The sequence below is a fragment of the Lathamus discolor genome, chromosome 6, assembly GCF_037157495.1.
Source record: "Lathamus discolor isolate bLatDis1 chromosome 6, bLatDis1.hap1, whole genome shotgun sequence".
Lineage (NCBI taxonomy): Eukaryota > Metazoa > Chordata > Aves > Psittaciformes > Psittacidae > Lathamus > Lathamus discolor.
The window spans coordinates 37,878,556-37,904,420 of record NC_088889.1 but is presented as its reverse complement, the minus strand read 5'-3'; the positions used below and the strand labels follow the sequence as shown (position 1 = coordinate 37,904,420).

The window sequence follows — 25,865 nt, the reverse complement described above, 5'->3', positions numbered from 1 at the left end:
GGTATCATCTCCTCCTCAGCTCCAGGCTGTTCACACAGGAGCTGGAATTACTTTTACTACTACTGATTTGTAGCATCAGCAGTAATGTCTCAGAAGAAGCTGTAGGAAGTGAAAATGGCAATGCAGTTTTGACAGTGCTCAAACTGAACCCCTTCTGCTCTGAGGCTCCAAAGGGAATAGGAGCAGAAGCTTTTCTTAGGATGCAGTAACATCTGTAGAGAGTCACCAAGTGGGCCAGGCTGAGCAAATAGAATGCATGTTATAGGAAAGATTACACCCTGATCATCAAATGTTTGGCATGACTGTGTCTTATCAAAATCACTCCCACTAGGAGCTTTTGAGTCAGAGAGCATCTAAATGAAAGCTTGACTTTTTCAGGAGAAGGAAGAAGGGAGTACAGCCATCCACAGCAGCAGCACTAACTTTGGTTTTGTTGTTTTTTTCCTTTTTTTCGTTGTTAAATGGATGCATATGCTGGAGACACTACAAAGGAATTTTTAAGTTTGTCAGGTTTCCCAGGAATGTCTCTGGCAGGTCTTTGTCTGGAACATTTTCTGGAGACGGGAACATTTGTGCTCTGTATGCATATGTATATCCTGTAAGCTGGTAAGCTCCACGAGCAGAGGAGGAATGTCAGAGGCCTTTGGCCAGATCAGACTTGGTACGCACACAGATTTCACACTTCCCAGGCTGTTAGCCCCAGTTTTTCCCTTCTGGCTGGTTGCTCCTGCAAATTCAAATCTGTACATAAAATGAAGGTGGTTTAGTATGGGGTGTGGTCAGAAAGCTGGCCTGGGTAACAAAAAGGTGGTCCTAGGAAAATCTGCTTGTATTACATGGTTTCTTCAAGGAATTTGTAGTAGGTATATTTTGTGCCGCTATTCAGGCAGTGAAAGTGTGTGTGTGTGTGTGTGTGTGAGATTTGCGGTTTGGGATTTCCTTTGCCTTTTAAGGAAAGAGGCAGGTTAAGATCCTGTGATGTTTCCCATACTGGGATGGCCTGTTGGATTCCAGTATCTCGATGAATTAAGTAAGGCAAGGCAGGTGGACTGTTTCCAGTAGTACTGGAAGACCTGGGAGCTCTGTTTTGTTAGACCAAGTCCTGCTAGCGTGCACTAGATCACAGATGTACATGGCAGCTCTGTGGTGAAGTCAAAAACATGCAGCCTGCAGACTGGGGAGATGACAAGTTAACACTGAATATTTTTATTGGTCTAGCACCTAGTCACAGTCACCTCTGAAAGAAGAAAAATATAACTGAAAGAATCTGCAATTTTTTATTTATAGATTATTTTTTTTTATGACAAGTTGTTAGCTCTTCCCCTCTGTTCCTGGGAATATAAATATCTCACTGATGTCAAAAGCCCCAGGGGTACGTGTGTCTGAGGGAGGCTTGGCAGGTGAAAATACAGTGACTATGGAAGCAAGGTAATGGAAGAAAAGACATTTCTTTTACAGCTGTTGGATAAAGATGACATTGCTGGATGAACAGTATTAAAATGGAAAATTAGGGATTGACTGAAGGGTCTTGAAGGAGTCAAACAGACCACACAGGAAAAAACAGATGAAAAGGTAAAGGAGAATATATTGCAAATGATGAGACATTTTGCATGCTTTCAGTTTTCTAATGGAATGCTTCGTTCCTTTGAGCTTATGATACAGTGTCATTTTGTCCTATATGAAGTATCAAAACCAAAAGATTCTGGTCTGGTCAAAGGCAGAGGAGGAGTGATCTTACCAGTAAAATGATCTTACATCCTTAAAGTGATCCATGTCCAATCTTTCTTTAAAGACAAAAGTTTCTCAGTGAGCTGTTAGTGTTCATATATACCTTTGAAACTTCTTGAGGGTACATTTGTGGCATTAGGTCTCCTCCTGTTTCAGACTGTGAACTTATCATATTGAAGGTTTTTTGGAAGAAACAATGAAGTAGGCCTATGATCACTGTGTTCCTTTGGCACATTTTGATCATGTCTTGATCTTTGAAATATGGCTTGGATTCCTTCTTCTCCTCACCAGTCAGATCCAAATGGAAATGAGATGTGTGAACTGGAAAGGATTCAAGTGTGGCTCCAAGTAAGAGAATTGGTCATCTTTTAGACTGTAGTTCTCCAGTCCCCAGCACTTTACAGGCAAGAGGCTATGACTGGCCTCTAGTAGAAAAATACTGCCAGCTGGGGAGTTTTAAGGGTTTTGTAGTGCATTGCTTGCTCAGAGTTGTAACACACTGACCAGTGGAACTCGGGATCTGCTGTTCAAAGTATTGGTAATGAAAATTTAAGTCACTGTTCCACTCTGTGCCAAGAGGGCAACTTCTAGAGATGATGTGTCCTTGTTCACCCTGGTTGACTCCTGCAAACCAGTGAGAGAAACACTTAGGCTTTTAGGAGCCTTTTTTTAGAGGCTTTTACTGAATTTGTTGAGGCTGATCTGCAGCACATATAAATATATATGTGTATATATATACTTTTTAATTTTTGGCCGTTGACATTTTCTGCTTTAGCTTATTTGAAATACTAGACAAGTTCAAAGTGAAAACATTATACAAAAAAAAGATTTTTGAGTGTGATAATGAGAAACATTGAAAGAACAGTATAATGTAGATCAGAAACATGAAAGAGATTAAGCTCCTCTTTTGACTCTTACCTGTGATTTCTTAAAGGTGCTATACAATGGGTCTTTGTCTGTAGAATGCTATTCATTAGAAACAAATTCCAAATTCTATCCTGGAGTTTTCTTTCTTCCTATTTGTATTTGGAGATTTCATTTTTCCTATTTTAATTATAAAACAGATTAACAAAACCAAAAATCTCAACTCTTATATCTGGCACTTTCTGACACCATTCTGTGTTGTGGCCTTGCTTTCAATCTTAAATCTATTTAGAAATAGATTTCTCTGAATAAAGCAAAACCGTAGAGACAAATTCTCTTAAGTTTATGTGGGCCTGCTCTCAAGAAGGCAAGTGTATTGTCATAAACTTACCTTGCAATGCTTAAAAATAATTAAAAAAAACCCCAGTAAAAGTAATTTGGCATTATGCAATGTTTTGGTTTTTGGCTTATTAGTATTGAACTAATTATAACAGTACATATATATGCTGTTTGGCTTTCTAACAATAGGCTCTTTCTATCAATGTGGCTGGGACAACCCACATGTTCTTTCCTCCCCTATTTCTTGATGTTAGATAACTAGAATTACATAAAGTGGGCTCTCCTCTTTCCATGAGAGCTCTTTGGGATTTACTGTCCCATTGTGTTGTTCACTCAGCATGTTCCTTTCAGCTGTCCCAACAGTTTAAAAATTGTGGTAAAACCTCATGAATCATTCTATTATGAGACGTATTAGCTGTGTATTATCTTGCCTTTTACAGACTCCACAGAAAATGTTTTAATGTGAGCAGAGATGTTTGAAGATAGGGGTGCTTGAAGAGTGCAGTGCAGCACACACAGGTCTTCTGTCAGAAAAAATATTCTGAAGTCCCTGACTGCCAGTGAAAACCAGGAATCTTACCAAGCAGGAGAGTTTGAACCCATCATGATACAGCTCATTGTGAAAACTAGCTTAATTCTTGTAGTTGCACACCAATAATCACTTTCTCTGCTGAGCCCCACTAACCTGCCTTTCTTGGTTTTGGGGGTAGGGTGAGGTGGTTTGTTTTGTTTTTGTTTCCCAATACCACATTTTATTTATGGAGATTTTGTTACGTCCTTTGGTCCAAGTGTTATCCATTATCTTAAGCCAAAGTAACAACTGATTTGCTACCAAGTGTTTGCCTGCATAAAGGGAAGAATATGGCTTCATCAGGTGCACAGGAAGACTACTGACTAGAAAATGAAGCTACTCTGTGGAGCACGAATATGTTGGGGGTGTCCCAGCAATCCACCAAGGCAACATCCTGGCAAGCTAATTGTAGCAGCTGAAACATCTCAGCCCACGGCATAGTAACAAGCAGTTACACCTATATGGGTGGGCTGGCTGCAGCTAAACCTTACGCTCTTACTGATGTTCTCTCTCTCATTCTGAATCCCTTGTCTGTATTTAATCCTGCTGTAGTTTAAACACCTGTCTATGTGGAATGTGTAAAATGTCCCTACTACCATACTAAGCTGTTTGCTCACGTGCTTTGCTTAGAAAGACAGTTTTCAAATAAACAATGATACAGTATTAGAGAGGAAAGCAGATTGCATTAATAGAGCAGGGGTGAGGGGGTAATTCATCAGGCTAAATGGTTCTTAGTATCAAGATGATGAAAAAAAATGGATAAAGTCATCTTCATTTCACACATTGAATATGTTAGCAAAGTTGTGATCACTGTTGCTGACAAGCTAAGAATTGTATACATCCTATTTCCTTTGTCTTTGTCTCATTTGCCATTCTTGCTTCTTTTCAGACAATAACCTCTTTGTGGCCAGAAACTGTCATTGTTTAGGTATTTGTATAGTGCCTGGCACAACTGGAACTAAACCTAATTTGAAGCTTTCTGTTCTTGCAATGAAATGCTTTAAATTTTAATGAGATTCTACAGAAGACAACAACATTTAAGGGTGAGGTCAAGGCACCAAAATGACACCTTTAGTAATTTTCCATATAAGATGGGTAGCACTGCCTGTGGCTAAGCTTGCTTCTAGGGCATAAGAGCAGCTGGAAGAGGAACAAAGAACAAAAGTGTGGGAAGACAGATCAATCAACTGCTCCCGTGGACAGTTCTGGCCTCGAAATGGTGTGGCTCAGGGGCTAGAAGTAGTGGGGAAGCCAGTGCTGGAAGTCTGTAGGAATGAAACTGAGCAGAATATGGAGAATGACACCTAAAACATGGAAGCTGTGACTGACTGAGAATAACAAGACACAGACAAGGAGTAAGAACAGGAAAGGATAAGGCTCAGAAGGGATGAGACAAAAAAGGTTGCTTTTGGCGCAGTGGGCAGAAGGCCACTGCATAACTGCTATAATTTAATCCTGTCTATAACTTGAAGTTGGAGTCAAGATTTCTGAATTTACAAAATGCTTAGATGCCTCATAGTACTAAACCATAGGAGAAGTGGGAATCTACTGTGTTGCCAGTTGCAGTAGTAGCTCATGCCAGAGTTCAGTCAGTGAAGTCTGCAGTCCTGCTTAAGTCTATTGTAGGTATGAGTGCAGTGTATTGCAATGAAGCTGGTATGCACTTGAGTATTGCACACAAATTCTGGTGAAAGAGCATTGTTAAGGTCTCAAAGCTGGGAATTCATGAGCTATGCTTAAGTCATACTTAAGTGGCTTAACAAGCATCACCTTTGAGATCTGGAGCAGATGTAGGATTAGGTGTTAGACTCTTCTGTGTCCTGTGTCTCTCTGGCTATATGTCTTCCAGTTGCCACAGAAGCAAGCAGGGGCCATACAGATAAGTTTTGCTTACCATATGGCCTTTGTCTTGGTGCAGACCCAGCTCTGTTCTGTGCTCCTAAAAAGCAACATGTGATCATGTAATTGAAGGTAGTAATAAACTTAATTCTTGCAATGCCTGACTGAGAATCCATGCTTTGCAAGCTTTGTAGTGTCTTGTAAGCTTCATCATATTTTTCTTTTCCCAAATGTAAACTAATACTTATCCTACTGTAGTAGATACCACTTCATTACGTTTTTTAGGCTCTCTTCAATAAACCAACAGATAGTGTCTGTTTGCAGAGTTTGATCTGTCAAGAAGATAACTAGTGAAAGAAGAATGCTCAGAGAGACAAACAATGGAATACACTTTGTATGCTTAAATCCACATAGATAATTTCTTTAGAGCTTGGTATAACAAACACGCACCTAACACAATTTTAACCTGTCATTAGCTAGCATATTTACTTGTGTAAACAGATTGGAAGTGGTTGTGTGAGAAGTTTCTTTCATTTGTGATAGAGTTTGGTTTTGAATTATATATACAAGGTACATATGCTGTTGGATTATGCCTGTATGGATGCATAGAGAGGGGTAGAGAGAGGACAAATGTATATGGCTGGCTTAGTGAAACAGCTTATGTTGACTGGGTAAACTGCTCAGTTTAATGCAAGTTTCTAGGTTTTGATTAGTTCATGTAGAGTTAAGTTTTCACATGACAGGAATGTGATGTTGCTTTCTTACTCTGGGATTTTTGATCCATCTTTGTCTTTCCTCCTTTGTTCTTCTATGAATGGAAGGGTTGTACTTTTAATGCTGATACTTGAATTCATCTCAAGCATGGTGGAGGCTGGTGTCATCTCTCCCACTGCTTTATGCAACTGGCACAGTCCTGCATCTGAATGTTTGCTTACTCTAGTAGTCTTATTCCTCTTAGTACATAGTCTATCCAGTTTACTTAGTGACACCTTTTGCTCTTTTCTTGGCTTTTAATTGTTTCTGATGTTTGGGTTTGTTTTTGTTTTTCTTCTCCTCCTCCCACCCCCTTTAGTTAACAAACCTGAACTTGGCAAGTGGAGCTATAAGCAAGGGGAATGCAGCCACCCCACAGAGCTACCAGTCATCACTCAACAAAAGAGGGTCATTGTTGGCTGTGCAGTCAGACGCCCATATAGCTGACAAAAGGCCTGTCTCTTCAGCTGTCAGGTAAGTTTAAATTCCTGCTCCAGCTTTTTGAAGAAAAATGCAGTGCACTCAGGAGCTCACTTGTAACTTGTATGTGGCTTCTTGCTCTGGTGCTAGAGCATGTCCAAAGGGCAACAAAGCTGGTGAAGGGCCTGGAACACAAGTCTGATGAGGAACAGCTGAGGAAACTGGGGTTATTTAGTCTGGAGAAGAGAAGGCTCAGGGGGGACGTTATTGCTCTCAACAACTACCTGAAAGGACGTTGTAGCGAAGGCGTGTCAGTCTCTTCTTTCCCAAGTGACAAGCAATAAGACAAGAGGAGATGGCTTCAAGTTGCTCGAGGAGAGAGTAGATAGGATAGATAGGATACACTGGATATTAGAAAAACTTTCTTCACAGAAAGTGTTGTCAAGCATTGGAACAGGCTGCCCAGGGAAGTGGTTGAGTTAGCATACCTGGAGGTATTTAAAATACATGATCTTAAAGGTCTTTTCTAACTTAAATGCTTCTATGATTCTGTGTAAGGGCCCGTCTTCTTAGGACTATCCTAGAAACTAGGCCTATCAAAATAGAGCTATGTTCCCAGAGCTCTCGGGTTCATGGTGAAATAAGGAGATGGATGAACATCTATAATGAAAAGGAAATGTCTATTTGACCATTTCTCATCCCTGCATCTTCAAGTTTAGGTTTGCTAGTGCTGAGACATACGTGCAGAATGCAAACTTATACCTGATACTGAGAAAAATCTCCAGTAAGGCTGCATCTTTATGCTTCTTTCTTGAATGTCAAGTTTAGATTGTTCAAAGATAGAGCAGTATCTTTCAGTGTTTATATTATAAAGTTTCTTTTTCAGATGGCTTCATTATGGTCTTTATTAATTTTGGATATTGGAATTTATATTTATTGCCAATATCATGGGACTCAGGGCAAAGGCTGTGATTCTGCACTAAAACCATTCTTGATGGGATTGAAAGAGCAGCAAGGTTGCCCCAAGGATTATGGATCTTGGAAGGAGAGATATAGGAGCAGGGTGAGCTACGCTGAATACCAGCCCAGAACTGCTGGGGGTTTGAGTTCTTTCCTTGCCACTTCAGTAAATATCGTTATTCTTTCGTCTAAACCTTCATTTTTGTCTTTTAAATTAGAATAAGGAGGCACAGCTTCTCCAGCACATGAGTTTAGGACTGGAAAGCACTGTATACATGAAAATACTGATTCTTGTCACTGCTGCTTGAATACTACCAGAAAATGGAGGGAGGTGGGAGAGTCAGACACAGTGCAGAAGAGGAGGCATGTGACCTGAGTGGTCATCCTTTCCCAAATGGGTCCTTCAGTAGAGGGACTGGAATGGGACCTGGCAAGCTGAAGTAAAATTATTCTTATTTCATCAGTCACTGCTTTTCATCCTGCCTAAAGAAGAGGAATGCAAGAAATGAATTCCTGGCCTGTTTCTGTTCCAGTATTATGTTTGCCTCTGGGGTTTTGAGTTATTGAGAGAGGTGGTGGTGATTCTGCTCTTGGAGCTCAGCCAGGCAAGCTATTACCTAATCCAAATAAAGAACCTATCCAGCAGGTGTAAACTACCTTCCCTTGCTACATAGCTTGAGAGAGGCAGCAGAATGCAGGCTGTCCTAGAGCTTCCATTCCTTTCTCAGCTCTGCTCGCACCTCTGCATGGACTCACACACATAGCTAGAAAAGGATTACGCGTGCTCAAAATCTTCTGTTGCAGAACTCTGCAGGAGTCACTGTAATTACCATGTTGCTCTGAAACCATTTCAGTTATGTTACCTATAGGTCTAAGAACCCATCATTTAATACCCGGAACTCCACTCTGAATGACTTCGAGGGCTGTGCCTCATCTAGCATTGTACACATAGTTTAATGGCTTTAGAAATTCTCTTTTATTTTGTACAGTAATCCAAAAGTACTTCAGAATTGTCTGGTCACAACTGGCACAAGATCCCATCTTCAAACCTTTTATGAACCATTTAGTTTTTCAGTACTTCAGTTGTTCTGTTCTAATCCTCAGAACAAGAGATGGAAAGACAACTTAAGACTTTACTGAATTACATTATCTTTGTGGCTGCTTGTATTAAATGACGAGAATACCAGGGGTAAAAGCTTCATGTAAACCTAGGAATAAAAGAAAAAAAAAAAAGGTTTCTTTTCAGTGCTGAATTACTTGGGCTGTGAACTTTCATTTAATGGGAGAATTCCAAAAGGAATGCCAAGGTCACGATATATGGAGATGGCTATCTTCTATTCTAAATGCCTTTTTTGCTACTTGATCTGTCACATTAGAGCAAGCAGTTCATAGAGGGTCATCTGGTGGGTGTCAGCCTGTGCTCAGTGCTGGGTGGCTGTTTGAAGAAAAAAGCTTCCTGTTTTTGTTCCATTAAGGTTCTGGTCTACCAGTTGTAGAATTCAGCAAGGATGGAAATGTTTTGTAAATGGGTCTCTTATCTGGCTTGTGCTTGGCTCCAGTTCAAACATCTGCCTCTGAAACACAGTCCTTACAGTTTTTGTACGGCTCTGTGATAAAACCAAGCCATTTTACTGCTGTTGAGATTTATTTGAAAATTTTGTTTTGATGCTTGCAATCTGTAGGATTCAACATAGTCTTACTGACAAATCTTCTTCCTCCTTTCTAATTCTCAGCCTCCCAGAACTGCCTTACCTAAATGCTTCTCAAAGTATCTCTTTCTTTGTTGATTTTTTTTGGCTGTATGAGATGAGGTGCCAAATCAGTAGTCTGCTAGCCAAAAGGCAAAGGAGATCTTGAGTTTGCAATATAGAGATAGAGAACAGTTCTGGATACATGAAAATGTTATTTTATAAATATGCATTGCTGTGCCTTTTGAGATTTTTGTTGCTTTGTATAAGCATTGGTGCTATTCCCACTCCAGTGATGGCTTAGACTTTCACTGTGCCCCAGACACAGAAGCCTACAGGACTACATAAGAGGTGAGGTGTTCTGGGTTATATATGAGCTTACTTCTGACTACCATAACATGACTGTCAGTCTCTGCCGTGTTTGCTGCAGCCCTGTCTTTGTTGCCCTCTGCAGCTCTTTGAGTCTGTCCTGTATCTGCTCTCCTACTTTAACACTAGTCCTATCTCAGTGCCCTGTTTCAGTTCAATCTCAACTTCTCACTCTATCCATCAGGCGGGATTATCACCCTTTCACATTCTGCTGTATGTAAATGTGTGTATGTATGTTTTGTAATAAAAGTATCTAAAATCCCATATCTAAGTTTTATCTATTTATGAATGTAATATAAGGACAACAAATATGGAAGTGATTCCTCATTATTCAGTGCAACTAATTTTTCATCACTGAAGCCAAGACCTTGCCAGAACTGCTCTTGGAAGAACATTCTCTTGAAAGCATTCTCAGTTGCAAAATAAAGGTAAAGATATTGGGTGTTTGAGAATGAAGCTTGTTGATTTGGAACCTAAATTAACTTTTGAGTACCTGTTGGCAAATAGCTGCATAAACCCTAGTGGAGGGGACAAAAGACATTCCTGAAAGCTTCTGGCACTGGTATCTGCAACTGCTGTGTCACTGCTTCATGCCAGTTTCATTTACTGTTAGGGGTACATGTACTGTGTGTTCCAGATTTCAGATGTTCTGCTCTGATATTGCTAAGTATATATCCTTTGGACATGTGAGGATATGGAAGAGTCTCTGATCTCTTTTGAGACTTTGTTCTGTGCTGGTGTAAGCGGCTTCTCTGTTTCCACTGAAACTGAGTTTTGCCAGAAAGACCCCAGACAAATATCAGAGGGCAATTGTGATTTACTGATACAAAGGGAATGTGAAAGTGGTTTCATTGTTTGCCCAGTTTATATTTTAAATTTTGGAGGTGTGGGATGTAAAATAAGAAATTAGGCTTGGACCCTGACTAGACAGGATCTTAAGAGCTATTAGAGCTATTAGAAGAGTGATACTAGAATAGCCAAGAGATGTGCTAATATGTGAGGTGATTCTCAGAGTGGTAGAAAGGTGAGCAGCTGATGGGACAGTAATTTTTTGCAAGACTCGGGAGCTAGGCTAGGGTGGGCTTATTATTGCAGAAGCAGCATGGATGTTAAAGTAGGGGCCCTGGGAAGGAGCTAGCTACATATGAGCTTGCAGCTAGAAGTAAGGAGAAGTCCCAGGGTTCTTTGCAGCTAACACCAAGTTTTAATAAGAATAAATCTGTTTCTCTTAGTTACATATGTGTTGCCATGTAGTTCTACATCTTAAGGGTTGATAGTGACTTTATTCTCTTCCAAATCATTTGTTTCAAGCTCCCTGCAGTCTCTTGCAAGGTAGAAGCTGCTCGACTACTGTCCTGTGCAGCACTTGCCATGTGGTCAGAGCCTATCTGTGCAGTATCTAGGTGCAAGCTAACTCGGTGACTGCTGCACTGATGCTTCTGGAGGAAATGAAGAGGGAAGGCAACAGGCATTGGGGGCTGTACAATAGGCCTTCAGTTTGGTTTGAGCAGATTGCATTGACCTTAACACCTCCTTAGCTAAGCAGCACAGAAGTGCCAGAGCAGCAGCAGACCAACAGCACTGAGTTCAGCCCTGTGCCAGCATAGCCACGTGTCTGTTCCTTGCCTCTCATACTGCTGTCCTTTTCTCTTTAGCTGTTGAATTAATTTAGGCATTATGGTAAATTTCTTTATTTGAAGTGGAGGAGTAATTGAGGGTAGGTACAGTGATTTTTCCATGACTGATCTCCTGTCTCCAGCTCCTCAGCAGCTCTGATGATTCTGCCTGTGGTCCTTGATAAGCAGCATTTCTGACAGCCCTGAATTTGGGGTTTGTTCTATTACTACCTTCTCTTCAGAGAAGGTTTGAGGACAGGCGAAAAATAGAAGTACTGCCTGGGCAACTGTGCATTCTTGCAACTCGTCCTGTGTCTTGTTTGTGCATATTCTTCCTCTCTCAGTGCATATTTGTGCCTGTAGCAGCCTTCCCCTACCCTTCCCTGGCAACCTTTTTTACACATCCCACAGCGTCACTGGTGACAACTTGTTAACTCTGGGAGTGAATTTGCTGACTTAAACTTAAGAAATACATGGCTTGCATTTGTATTTTATTTTATTTTTCTATACATATATTTTTTGGTCACGCTGAAGAAACTTGTGATGGCAAGTCCAATTACTCTCCATCCTGCTCGGAAATCACCCTGAGCCTCAGCACCATGTGTTGGCACCGTCCTGTAGGATCCCTGCTTCCCACAGCTAGGCCTTGGCTCTGTTTGCCTGGAGCCTCCAGGAGGGGAAAGGCGGAAAGCTCGTGACTTGCCCAGACAGTCTGAGGCCTGGCCCTGCAGCCTCGGCTCCCCAGACGCTGTTGAGTCGGACTTGGCTGGCAGCCGCTGCGCTGTTGCTTTCCCGAGGTAATAAGTGAGATCAATCGCAGGACCCTTTCCAGAGGCCAAGGGGGTTTGGGCTGTGTGCAGGGGGACCATAGGAGCCAGTGCTGGGTCTGTTTGCTGGAGGTGAGAGCTGGGGCCTCGCAGTGGGGCAGAGTGGGTACCAGTGGACTTGTGCGAGTGTGGCGTCTCCGCTCAGCTACTTCTGGGAAACTTGGCTGGAGCTGCGTCCTGGGGCCTGCCTTGGACTGGCTTTGGCTAAGCAAGGGGTCACAATGTCTGCATTACCTGTGCCTGCTGGCCTTGAGTAATTATGGCTTTTGCAAATAGCCCTCAAAATTTGAGGGGGCAGTTTTCTCTTTCACTGCATGACTTCCTTTCTGAGAAGGATCTTTCCCATTATTCTTATCAAGTAGCCCATATTGGTAGGTGGGAGGGAGTGACAGGGGTTTCATAGCTTCCCCCAAGTCAATACTATGTAATGGTTTTGTATTTTTTCATTTTAGCTGCCTCTACAAACTGACCTTTCCCTAACATAAACATAGGATTTGCCATCCAGGACTGGGCTACAAATATAACTAGTTCTCCTGTCATGTGCTTCAGAGCAACTACCACCACCATCTTCAATGGAAGCACAGAGAGCGGAAATTCTGGTGGGCAGCAGTGAAATTCCCTGTCTGGGGTGGGGGGCAGCTTGTTTTTACTCTGCTTTTTACCCTCAACTGCTAGCAGCTGGCTTGTAGTTCTCAGAATAGTTTCTGTTGTACCATAGCCTAGAGTGGATGCTGTTGTGAATCATGTAGTTTTACTTTCTGGAAAAACTGTAGTCTCATTGAGCTGTAGCAGTGAGGTTCCACAGCTGGATCATATGTTAGGCATAAGTTTTCTTTTTTAATTTTCTTCTCAAATTTGCTGAAAGTCTCTGCACCCTTATTGCATGAAGGCAAACAGAAATGCTTGATCTATTTTCTGCATTCTTTATTCTCTATGTTTCTATCATCTCCCTTCTAACTTGTCTCTCCTAAGCTAAGCAGTCCCATTCTGTTCAAATTCTAAATGGAAATTTTCCCAGCCCTCTCATAATTGTCTGGCTGTCTTTATAGAAATGACAAGAAAGTACATCAAGTAGGAGTAAGACACTGGTTTTATGTACGTAACACTGTAGTATCTTTATTTTCTAACTCATAGCTTACATATACTAGTATCTTGCTGGCTTCTGACCTTGGTAAACACTCAGTTTTTTATTAATATGCAGCTGTTTTTCTTTGATTATTGCAGTAAATGTAAACCTGAGCAACAGGTATAGGCAGTTCATGCTGATACATTTCTTTCTTTTCCTTCCTTCCTTGCCTTTCTTCCTGCTTTCAGCTGTCACCAGAGGATTTTGTTGGCTGTGACCGAAGTCATGTGCTGGTGTCTGTTCTAATAAGTATCTCATTCAATATAGAACAAGTTGAGTTTAGTGTCTTGCAAGACTTGACTCATAACCTCCCTACACCCATCCCTGATCTAAGATCTCTTTGAAATATCCTATATAGGTTCTAGATATTTCATTTGCAAAGCGACCGCCAGATCTTGCTTTCCTCTGTATTTATTTAAACCTCTCAATCACCGTTAAAACAATTGCTTTCCAGAGTGGTTTTCAGAGGGTTAATGTGGCCCTAGATCTTACTTCAGTAACTCTCTGGGGGAAATATACTCTGATGCTTACAGCCTTCTAGGAATGAGGGGACCAAGTAGTCTGGACCTCTGTGAGAGCAGCTCTGGTCACAGTAGCCTTTCTCTCTAGAGGAGTTCTGAAAGGGTTACCAGGGAGCCTTGGCTGTTTCTTTGAGCTATTTGGAAAGGACGGGCCTCAGACAGCTTGGCAGGAACCTGGGGCCCTGTTTTTTCCAGCCCAGCCCTTCCTTCTGCACAGAGCTGTCAGGGAATCCCACGAATGTCTGGTTTCTCCCCTTTCCTAATTTTTTTTTTTTTTGGCAGTATTTTTATCCATCCCTGACTCTTCCCTACACAAAGACCTCAAGTTTTGTCCATTGATTGATCTTGCAGGTAGTGAGGTAGAGATGAAAGCTGTGCTACCATGCCATAGCTGTTGGAATTACAGTTGTGCAGCTGAGAGGGTATTGGGAAGTTTCCCAGAAGAGCGTCCTTTCTGGCATTGATCTTAGGGCAGGTCCATCTGGCCTAAGAACAGAGGGATTGAATGGTCCCATCTTTGAACTGTGCTATTCCTGTGGGTCACAGCGAAGCACTTTGAAATCTCAGAGCTGCATGTTGTATATCCTCCCTACCAGACACACAACAGCATGCTGCTTTGTAAAAATGGAAATCCCCTTTGTAAGCCAGGATTATGAAGCACAGAACAGCTTAGCAACTTTTTCTTCATTTGCCTTATGCTCTCCAGTGCTGTCCTGAAGTTGAACTCATATTTTGGAGATTTCCAGGTCTGTTCTCTACCTTTTCACTTCAAGAAATGTTATGTACAGGGTAGTGTTAGAAAGGAAGTTTGGCTACTCGTGAAAGCAAAGATTTTAAACATCTGTGTTGAAGACATTGGTGCTGTACAGCTGAGAAATAGAAGCTGAATTAGGATTATCTTGCTGTTTTAGTAAACCTGTCAGATGTTGGGAGCACAGTGTGATCAGAGATCCATGCGGAAAGCCTTTCCAGAAGGCAGCCCTCATGTGGGGTAGTATCTGGGCAGCTCTTTGAAGTCAACAGCCAAAAGACCTTGAGTCAAGCTCAGGTGAGTTAAGGGTTTCAGTGACCAAGTAAAAATGCCAGAGCAGGAGGTAGCAAAAGGGGCCAAAGGGGTTTCCTTCCTGCTAGGCTTTGGTTTGGGGCTACCTTCCATTTTGTACAGTGAACGCTCCACCACCAATGCACGTTCACATTTTCTGCCCAGCCTGAGGTCATGCTTTAGCTTGGCTTGCTCAGGATAAGCATGCCACTCTTTGGTGTTTTATCCTGTTATATAATGGGAATTTCCTGCCAAAAGCACAAACCCCTTTTCTGTCCCTGAAAGTGTTAGTCAGCTGTTCCTCTGAAGATCCTGCTTTGTCACCTAATTTTCCCCACCTTTCAGACAGGGAAGTTTTGCAACTGACGCAACAGTTTGTGAATTGTATGCTGTTGGCTCCATGACAGCCTGTGATTGTCCTGGGCTTCTCTGGGCTGCAGGTATCAAGCAGCAGCTGTGTGAGCCATGCAGGGCTTCAATGTTTAAGAAAAACCTCCTTAAAAAGGGGGAGAGGGAAGTGTTAAAAAAAAAAAAAAAAAGTCAGGAAGTATTTCACCTTCCTTGTGCACTTCCCTGTCCCTGTGCACGTGGCGATCCTCTTCATTAGCTCATAGGTTTTTGAAGTGTATGTATATTATGTAGTGTGAAGATGGGGCAGCCACAACACAGTGGAACACCAGTTTTTTGTTTAGGGAACTGTGTGAATTACAATAATGAGTAACATTTGTAGTTAGCAGTACTTTCTCAGTCTTCACCTAACACTGTATACTGTCAGCCAGTGAGCAGTTTGATCAAAATGCTCTGGGTAAGAGGACATGGTTGGTAATGAGCAAGAAAACATTTTGGTGACTCAAGAAACATGGTTATTGGATTGTCCAGAGCCAGTGCTAATTACAAAGATTTTTAAGTGCACTGTTTAAGGTAGGCTCTGCAGTGCCACATCCTTTATCACGAGCAGTTATTTCTAGGGTTTAATTCTGTAACAATAGTTGAAAGATGGATATCCTCCTTAAAAAAAAAAGGGAGAAAAAAGCTAGGGAGTGCTTAAGGATACTGCAGTTTCCAGACACTGTCCTGTTGCACTCACTGAACTTTTACTAAGATTTCTCATCCAATTACTGTCCACAGCAAACCAGGTGGGGAGAGGCCAAGGCAGCCTGACTGATCCAAGTCTACTGAAAACTGGCCCTGAGACAACAAGCTTTAATAAAAGGAATTTCAAAATGAGAGAGCTTTATCAAAGACACTGTTTATGTCCCAGCTGCTGGTGTCCATGATGGTGCACGGCTTCTTTGCTCAAATTTCAGATTGCATCTGGCTCACTAAATGTCTTCCATTGCCCTTTCTATACTTCTGCTATCTGGCACAAGGGATTAAATGAAAAGTTAGTGTAAGGTGATTGTTGTCTGGCAGTGCTGCACATGCTGCTTGGCAGCTGTCTGTCAGGGATGCTTAGCCTGGGCAAGAGTCACACTTTGGAGCAAAAGGGCTGTAGATTATGTGGTCTTAACCTTTTGTATGCACAGAGAATTCTTTATTTGCTTGTTGCTGGGAAAAAAAAAAGTATTCCCCGTGAAGAATGTAGCCAAGTTGAGCTGTGAATGTCTTCAGTGTTCAAAATCGAGTTTTCTTTGAAACTTAGCTCAGAAAACTTTCAGTTTGGTAGACTATGTGAAGAGGAGGAGGACACCTTCAGTCTGGACCATCTGTTTCTTTTTTTTGGTACTGGGATAAAGATGCTAATGAGTAAAGAGGTGTCAGCTTCTCTTCACTTAGCATTTTAAAAGCTGCAGATGCCGAGAGTTGAATTTGAATAAGACTTTTGTTTCTTGCTGGTGGTGACCAAGTGTAGATCCACAAAGAAGTAACAATCACACCAATGAAGGCTTGGCATTCCTAGAAACTGTTTGAACTTCCAGATCCATATCTATTTTTACAACTAATACAGCATTTTCTGGGATTTTTCTTTTATGAGATTTTAGCTACAGAACAGCATAAATAGAATAATATTCTTCATATTAGTTGGAAGTTCAGATTTGACACCTATGTTGGTCTTCTATGGTACTGATGAGTAAGTATCTAGGATTTATGGCTTCTATCACTTATAAACAATAATTCTGAATTTCAAACAAAAACATTTTAGTACTCATTAAAGACAATATACTGTAGAATGTATGAATGTCACTACTAGAATGTAGTGACTTCTACTTCCCATGGCTGTTTCCCAGAAGATCTCAAACTGTGGTGTTAGAGAAAACTTGAAATAACTTGTTAGAATGTTTTGTTCAATATGTTTCTAATCTCAGCTCCACTAGAAGATACTTGGGCGTAAGATTCTTTGACAGTCTCATGATGCTAAAAATTTTTGCTTCTCTGTAAATATCTAGTGGATGATAACTTGAACAGTGGTTAAAGGCTTTTCAACTCAGGCAGTCAACATGGCAAAGGGAACACAACCTCATCTGTTGTGAAGAAATCAACAAGAAAAACAGTGCATGTGGAAGTTCTAAGCACAGGCTTTTGAAAATAAGACAGCCCCAAAAGTGTTTCTTCAGAGACTTTGCGGTTCTTACGATGAGGTGCATTGATAACACATCTCTTTCTGATAGAGAACTGCGTATATCTCCAGAATATTCTCCAAAGGAGTGAGATCTTGGTGACTGCTGACAGCACTCCCCTAGCCTTCTGGTTTCAAAATTCCTTAAAAAAAAAAATAAATCAAGAAAATTCAGAGCTTATCCTATATGAACAGTTCCAACAAAGGCTGCCTAGGAATATTTTTGGAACAGCTGCCTTTCATAGGGTTTGGTTTTGAATATTGAGAACTTGATAATCTTTCTTCTAATTTGAAAACCCTCAAGAAGGAGCTGTGTTTTAGGGTGGAATTAATGTAATTAAACAAAAGAACAATAATTTTCTCAGCTACCAAAGTTCACAAATATTTTAATTTTTTATTTTAATTTATATAAATAAATACACCTATTATATATTAAATAAAATAACTTAATAGGTACTGGTATAGTTTTTGAAAGCCCAGTTTTAATAGTTGGATTATTCTGGCATATTTTAAGAAACTTGGATCCGATCCATTTTTTAGTGTTTTAAATATTTTGTCCCATTCAGGACGTTATTTGTATAACTGGTTTTTCTTCTTCAAAGGTGAGAGTCATGTTTTCATTTGTTTCTGAAATTCCACTTTCCTGCTGCTGATGCTAACCCAAATGATTTAAATATGAAAGTATCCTCTACTATCTGTGCAAAGAGAATGGAAGTTACGCATGAATTTCTAGGTTGTTATGAAGCATGGAGACAGAATACAATTCATATAGTGCAGTTGTTTGCTGCATTGGTATTTTCTAAGCAGAACAGATTTTTAACATATTGTGACCTCTAAAGCATTGCAGAACCTGGCTGTAGACATTAGGCCTGTGTTACTGAGGGAGCAGTTCAGCGAAAGGAAAGAGAATTGTGGTGCTGGGTATTTAAAATTAGAATTATAGAATCATAGCATAGTTAGGGTTGGAAAGGACCTCAAGATCATCTAGTTCCAAACCCTCTGCCATGGGCAGGGACACCTCAAACTAAACCATCCCACACAAGGCTTCATCCAACCTGGCCTTGAACACTGCCAGGGATGGAGCACTCACAACCTCCCTGGGCAACCAATTCCAGTGTCTCACCACCCTAACAGGAAAGAATTTCCTCCTTATATCCAATCTAAACTTCCCCTCTTTAAGTTTTAACCCATAACCCCTTGTCCTGTCACTACAGTCCCTGATGAAGAGTCCCTCCCCAGCATCCCTATAGGCCCCCTTCAGATACTGGAAGACTGCTGTGAGGTCCCCACGCAGCCTTCTCTTCTCCAGTCTGAACAGCCCCAACTTCCTCAGCCTGTCTTCATATGGGAGGTGCTCCAGTCCCCTGATCATCCTTGTGGCCCTCCTCTGGACTTGTTCCAGCAGTTCCATGTCCTTTTTATGTTGAGGACACCAGAACTGCACACAATACTCCGAGTGAGGTCTCATGAGAGCAGAGTAGAGGGGCAGGATCAACTCTTTCGACCTGCTGGTCACACTCCTTTTGATGCAGCCCAGGATACGGTTGGCTTTCTGGGCTGCGAGCGCACACTGCCGGCTCATGTTCATTTTCTCATCGACCAACACACCCAAGTCCTTCTCTGCAGGGCTGCTCTGAATCTCTTCTTTGCCCAGTCTGTTCTGAAATTAACTAAATTCCTGATACCTTGTAACTCCATAGCCTGAGAATTGTTCTGTTTCTTGCTACAGAATGTATGGTTGTTTGCATCTTGTTTATCAATATGTCACTGATGTTTACGGTGTATATGGTTAGACAGCAAAACTAGGTAACAACTACTCTTGTCATTTACTTTCAGATTTTTTCTGATGCCTGTTATTTGCCTTTATGGGAGAGCTTGATTACTGTCTTGTACTCCAACTAGTCTCTAGAGAGCCATAAACACAGTACACAACATGAATCTCACTGCGCAAGCCATTTGGAGGCCATGTTTGGGCTCTTACTTGTCTCTGTTATAGACTCATTTTCTGTTAAATGCATCGGTTTTGGCTTTTTTAAGAAAAGTCAACGCTACGTAGAACATTTGCTGAAACATCACAAAAGGCATCAAGTACAAAGAAGTGGCATAGAATGGAGATTTCTTGATCAGACACTGGACACTGTTGTTATGGTTCTCTTGGTGTGCCTTATCTATACTAGGAGGGGACTTCTGAAAGGGCATTATTCTTCTAAGTGGCTGGGATATTTTAGTCTGCCCTTTTAGTTTAGCATCTGCAGCTGCATCTTTGATGTGCTCATGCTTAGCATTACATGCAATCACTTGGTGAAATTCCTGAGGTAGTGGTTCCATGGTTCCCATCTGTGTTCCTGAGTCTGGGAGCTTCATACTAATTATACAATTTTCTCTGTACACTGTAGGAAACAATTCCATTTTGGCTCTAGAAAAAGGGATTGGGTTGGACTGGAATATAGGATTGCATAACTTTTTTTCATCTTTAACCACAAATTCCTATGAAATTCCTATGCATCATAGACTCTTCTCTCCACGCTGGAGGAAGAAACATCACAAATATGGTGCCTGTTCAAATAATCAGAATCTAAAAGCTCTTTTTTTAGGTGCTGCAGATAAAAACAGTGCTTATAGTCTCTACCTTCTAGCCTGCAGTTGTAGGCAGAGGCAGAAATCTCATGTGGAAGACTTCAAGTTCTAGGTGATCCAAGTAAATTTTGTGCAACTTGACCATCTTTTGCAGACAAGATGACAGAGAAGGATTTCAACAAATCCTAGACAAGTCTGGGAATTGACTTTAAGAGTGTGCCAGCTCCTTGTACTGTACAATATAATTATCTGAGTATCCTTTTACTCATCTTCCTCTAATGACAGCCTTTGTCAGTCATTGGAGTTAGCAGTTTCCTGAAGAAAGAGTTAGTTGGCCCACTTGACTGAAGTAAGCTGGGGCCTTTTCTGTAGTTTCAGAGGTGTAACCACAAGTTCCCTGTTCCCTATGCTTAATTGTCTGTCAGCTGACCTGCTTTGGTCAGCACGTGAGTTGCTGCCTGCTGGGGAAAGGAGACAACTGAGTGATCTGGGGCTCTCCCACAATTTTCCACTCCACCACCTGCTTTGGAAGTGGCTGTAGAACTGCCAAACATGCTGAAGTGGTTAAGTGTACCAGCTCCTAAAGAAGCTCGAGGGGAGGAGTGGTTCTTGCCTGATGGGTTTTCAAAGGGAGCTGAGACTTTGAAGTTCTGTTTTAGCAGCTGCCAGGTATGCTGCCTTAGCCCTGTGCAGCACTTCTGCCCCAGCCTTCATGTGTTGCATTCTTCTTTACAGTGCCAGGATGGAGGGAAATAAAATTAATTAAACCAAGAGTGTGGGCAGTAGCAATAGCGTTACTTTATTATATTTTACCCTTTGTGCCTTGTGCCACATGTCAGTGAAGCACCTCACACTTGTTTAGGCCAATTAGAGTAGTATATCTATTTCACTTCAGTTTTCTTTGCCTTTCTAATTACTGCTTCCTCACCTCTCTTCTGCTTTAAGTCCTTTCCCAAAATAATCATAGTAATTTTCATCTTTTGTTCTGTAATGGGCACATAAAATAGGTAAAGATTTACATTTGTGATTCCCCAGAACTCCTTGCTGACACTAAAGAGACCGGATGATCTTTCCAATAAGGGAAGAGACACAGAAATGTGGTAGCTAAACTAAAGCTTCATGTAAGGTCTCTGTTAAACAGATGCCAGAACAGATACCACTCACTGCTGTATCTGCTGGAGGCAATTAACTGGGAGCTTCTACTTGACTCACTTAAAGCTTCTCTGCCAAAACCAAGATGCTTTAACTGAGTTTATTCCACTGAATATTGAACTTTTTTGTGATAATGTGACCTCCTCTGTGATAGTTCTTGTTGAAATATTGGGTAACTGGAAATGCTGCAGGCTGAGCTCTGTTTTCAGCAAAGAGGCAGATAGATCCCAATAGGAGGTGGAACAGTAACAGGAGTGGAATGGTGACTGTATTCTGAGTAGCTTAAAACAAAAGACCAGGAAGGAGGCAAAAATTGTAAACTGGAATAGTCTCTTCTGGCAAGGCAATATGCTTCTGTAATATTAATCCTTGGAGGAAAAAGTGCCAAAAAATCAAAAAACGGGGAGATTCTTGCTCTGCAGTACTCGAAAAGCTTTGCTTTTTCAGGCGAAGCTTTGTAAAAACAAGTCTTTCCACTCTTTTCCTGCAGTTCTTTATAATCCAGTCCTGGTATGTCCTCACCAGTTTCTGGAGGCAATAGAGGGGAATAGATGCATAAGAGGTTTTGGGAAGGAGGTGCACTGGTTTTGTTGGGTTTTCTTGTTTGCTTTGGTTTGGAGTATTTTGTTGGGTTTTTTTTGCGGGGAGGTTTGGGGTGGGTTTTTTGGGGTTTTTTTGTTTGTTTTTTATCAGTGCTGGCTATAGGTTATTCTAAAATTTTCTCTCTTTCTATATTAAATACTGATAACGTAATTCAAAGCGGACCCTGCCATTCTGTTCTGAAGCTGGGTTTTTTTTTTGGCTGCATTTTAGCTTCCAATAAAATACGCAGCAAATTTGCTTGCAAAATACCTTGTGCATTTTTAGGGCAGAATTCTTTTCTGAAAAGTAGTTTTTGCAAGTAGGGTATCTCTGGAGGTTTCTTAGAAGGAACACTACTGACTTGGAAAACTTCTGTCAGCTTTAGCTTGAGAAGAACATTGCTAGGAATTTGTGCTGCCTTGGTTGAAATAAGCACTTCCAGAAAGTATCTTCCATTATGTCTTAGAAAGTTGGGTAACCAGTGGAACGAGGCAAAAATAGCACTTACCTTTTACAGTACAAATACAGCACTGTGTGGCCATTGTGAGGCTTGCAGGAATTCAAAAAAAGCTAGCTGTAAACAGCTACCACCACAACCATGGAATTGCTTTGGTGCCAAGCTGTTCTTAGGATGGCTGAAAGTCTGTATCTCATGGTTTGTGTGTAGTATCTATCTGTGGTCTCTGTATAAGTAGGTTTTTTTTAATCCCTGCAATGTGTGTGATAGGGTGCTCTCATCTATCCAGTATATATAGAATCATAGAATCATAGAATAGTTAGGGTTGGGAAGGACCTTAAAATCATCTAGTTCCAACCCCCCTGCCATGGGCAGGGACACCTCACACTAAACCATGTCACCCAAGGCTCTGTCCAGCCTGGCCTTGAACACTGCCAGGGATGAAACATTCACAACTTCCCTGGGCAGCCCATTCCAGTGCCTTGCCACCCTTACAGTAAAGAATTTCTTCCTTTTAGCTAACCTGAACTTCTTCCGCTTCACTTTAAGCCCATCACCCCTTGTCCTGTCACTACAGTCCCTGATGAAGAGTCCCTCCCCAGCATCCTTGTAGGCTCCCTTCAGATACTGGAAGGCTGCTATGAATTCTCCATGCAGCCTTCTCCAGGCTGAACAGCCCAAACTTCCTCAGCCTGTCTTCATACAAGAGCTGCTCCAACCCCCTTATTTCCTTGTGGCCCTCCTCTGGACTTGCTCCAACAAGTCCTAACTTTCCCCAAAGTTCTGTGACCATCTGAAAGCTTTTCTCCTAAAAAAAAGTATGAAAACAGGTGGACTGATACCAAGGGGAACAACAGGACAGAAGGAATCTCAAGGAAGTCTTATGGTTACTGGGTCAGCTTCTGCAAAGGTAATTGCTCATGCTAGTATTCTCTCTGTGGATCTGAGCATATTCCACACTTCTCCCCCTCCCTCCCAAATTATATTTTATGTAATTGCTTTGTTATAAATTTTAGAAAGTGTATGGTGACACAGACACAGTCACTTCTTCTTATTCTTTCTCTGACCATTGTTAAATGTTCAGGGAGCCACAGCATGTGAGTTGATTTGTACAGGAGGTGGAGGTAAGAAATTTCCTCTTAGCTCCAGCTTAATAGAACTGCATAAAGAACCTGAGGAAGGAGAATATTCTATTTAACAGGTGGTAGATCACTCTCAAATCCCCAGTATATTTCTTGTCATACCTTTTTACCTTATCTAATTTCACTTGAGGGACAAGGAAAACAGAAACTACGTACAGAATCAAGTTTATAACATGGGGAAGAGAAGAATGCTAGAGATGCTGCTTTGGCCAGCACACAAGTGCCATTGTGCTTAGGGGACTGTTAAGTCTGTTTTCTTTGTACTGGGAAACTCCTTTAGCTTCATTACACTGAAGCTGGGTTGGTAAATTTCAGTTGTTTAAGGGAAAAGGTCTCTTTGAGGACCTTTACTCTGCCATTGTATCAGTGCTTGAAAAATTATCCAAATCCAAGAGGCTGTTAACCACAAGCGTACAGACTCACAGCAAGGACTCAGAGAAGTGACCTTCAGTTTGTGTTTTGTGGTGTTTTATTTTCTTATTTAACTGTATTTCATCAGCTAGATGGTATACAGCTTTAGCTCTGTTACGGAATGGTAGCAGCAGATGCATCTTGCTGGTGCCATGCTGCTACTCTACCTCTCTAACCTGGAGCATTTCTCCTAATATGACTGTGGCCCAGCTAGCTTTCAGGTGACACTTTCCACAATCCCTGAATAGGTGGACTTGCACATCTTAGTTCTGGAAGTGCAGAACAGATTCTGGCCTTCCCTCTAGGTGTATAGCTTATAAATGTAGAAGTGTTGCTACTTCTGTGAGGTTCTATTATCTGGCTATAATTCTTGAACTTGAAATTTATAGGCATGATATCAGGGAACTTCAGTATACTTCTTCCCTATAGACAGACCGTCTAAACTGTCAGATTGATTAAGTCTCCTCTAACAGACACTCCATCAGAGTTATCTTCATCTACAACGTAACAAGATAATTGGCATACTGGATATCCAGCAAAGTCAGTTGCTTTCATGAACTTCAGTGCAAACTTTGTGGAATTGAGAACTTTGCAGCTTGTTAATGTTCTTTATAGGTTTCTTTGTGTACTTGATATGTAGTATTTAGACAACAAAATACCAGGAGTTAGGAGCATGAATCATACAGCACAACTAAAAAAGTTATTTGGGCCTCAAGTGGTATGAGACCTGAACAGCGCAACCCTGGAGGAATACTTAAGGCCCTGTGTTGTAACGTGCTGTATCTTTTGGGAGGCTGATGGTGGCAGGGGCAGAGCGCTCTGTTATCTCCTATGTTAGAAGACCTAACCCTACAAAACTCAACAGCCTGCTTTTTGTTTGTTTGTTTGTTTGTTTATTCTTAAGTGTTCCAGATTTCACCAGTTTAGCCCAGCTTTAACTTTTCACTTGCTTCTTGAGACTTGAACAAGGGGCCTGAGCTGCTTGCTTTATTCCCCATTCTCTTATTCAGTTGGGATCTTGCAGCTGCTTTTTGAGCATATATAGCAAAGAGAACCACACTCTGGGAAAGGCTACGCAGGAAGAAACTTAATGGAAAATATGGAGGAAAAAAATGTGTTTGATGGACTTTTAATATAAAAAGGGGGAAAATAAAAGAAAAGGGGGAGGGGGACATTTATTCACTGTAATAGGAACCAAATGTTGGCTGGGACAGCAGCTACACTCTCACTCTTTCCCTGTAAACTCTGTGAGCGGCTTTTCAAAAGAGGCATTACAGGGTGCAGAGCTACTTACTGGTCCTGACTTAACCCTTACCTCTCTGGAGAAAGGTAGGGAATATGTGTTCCCAGGGGAGATTAGTGACTTTAATTACAAACCCAATCATAAGCATATTCTAGACAGCGGTGCCCATTTATTGTTTTCATCCTCATATGCTACTGCTGTTATCCACCCATAAAATGCAAAATCTGCTTGCATAAAGCACACACACAAATATATAGCTAGGAATAAATAAAGTCCATCAGTCTTTTCCAGTTTGGTTTTCAATAGACTTGCCTACATTGATAAAGGAAAAGAATGTATGTCCAAGTCATGTTTTGTTTTGATCCACTTGATCTATGCTAGGATTTTACGGTGAAACCTCTGTAACAAGCAATACCTTTCCCATGTTTTTAAGTGGTGAAGTATTGCATCTAAGCTTCTGTTACTTTGAATCCTGTTGAGTGATATATTCATTTTAGAAACTCTGTCTGGATTAGGACAAGTGATCAAATTTAAGGTGTCACATAACACATCTAAGTTTGAATGATTTAAAGTGGAGCTAGACAATAGTACAGTGAGGTAACTTTGCTCAAGAGTCTACCTCCCCTGTCTGTACTTCATTAATTAATACTTTAAAACTGGGGGGAGACAGGTATGACATGACACAGTTCAGGCAGTCACATGCCAGATTTAAGCAGGTAATCTTCCCCAAGACTTCCTTATGAGAGCAAAATGATACCAGGTTTCTATGTTAGTCCTATTGTATGTATGTCTCACTGTTAAAAAGTTTTTGCAGGGCCTGACTGTGTTTGCAGGTGTGGAAGCATATGGAAGCAATGTGAAGCCAGAACCACCTTCTACTCAGTAAAGTTCACCCCTATGTTTGCACTAATTGAGGGTAGAAAGGCTATGTGATTTTGTTAATCTAGATCACATGGAGAAGATATGCTCAGTTGCTTTCATTGCTTCTCCAGTGACCTGATGAACCACAATAGGATGAAAGCATTGAGCTTTGCAGCCAGCTGGCTGTTAGTTTCCTTCTTCTTGTTTTAGCCTTCCTACT

The 25,865-nt window shown here is 41.3% G+C and overlaps 1 protein-coding gene across 9 annotated transcripts in view; it reads left to right on the top strand.

The window, feature by feature from the left end:
* The window catches only part of TTLL5 (tubulin tyrosine ligase like 5), a 135,357-nt gene that overhangs the window by 73,800 nt on the left and 35,692 nt on the right, over nucleotides 1-25,865 (top strand). For 6 of the 9 annotated variants that reach the window (XR_010614020.1, XM_065686066.1, XM_065686067.1 and 3 more), the window contains one exon: nucleotides 6,414-6,568. The exons of 2 other annotated variants lie outside the window; for them this stretch is intronic. Coding sequence is in view for 6 of the 7 variants with exons in the window: in XM_065686066.1 (XP_065542138.1) it covers nucleotides 6,414-6,568 (155 nt within the window). In the remaining variant the exon portion in view is untranslated. Of the gene's footprint in view, nucleotides 1-6,413; nucleotides 6,569-9,455; nucleotides 9,514-25,865 lie in introns of those variants that run through there. One more of the 9 variants, XM_065686071.1, reaches the window with a different exon arrangement.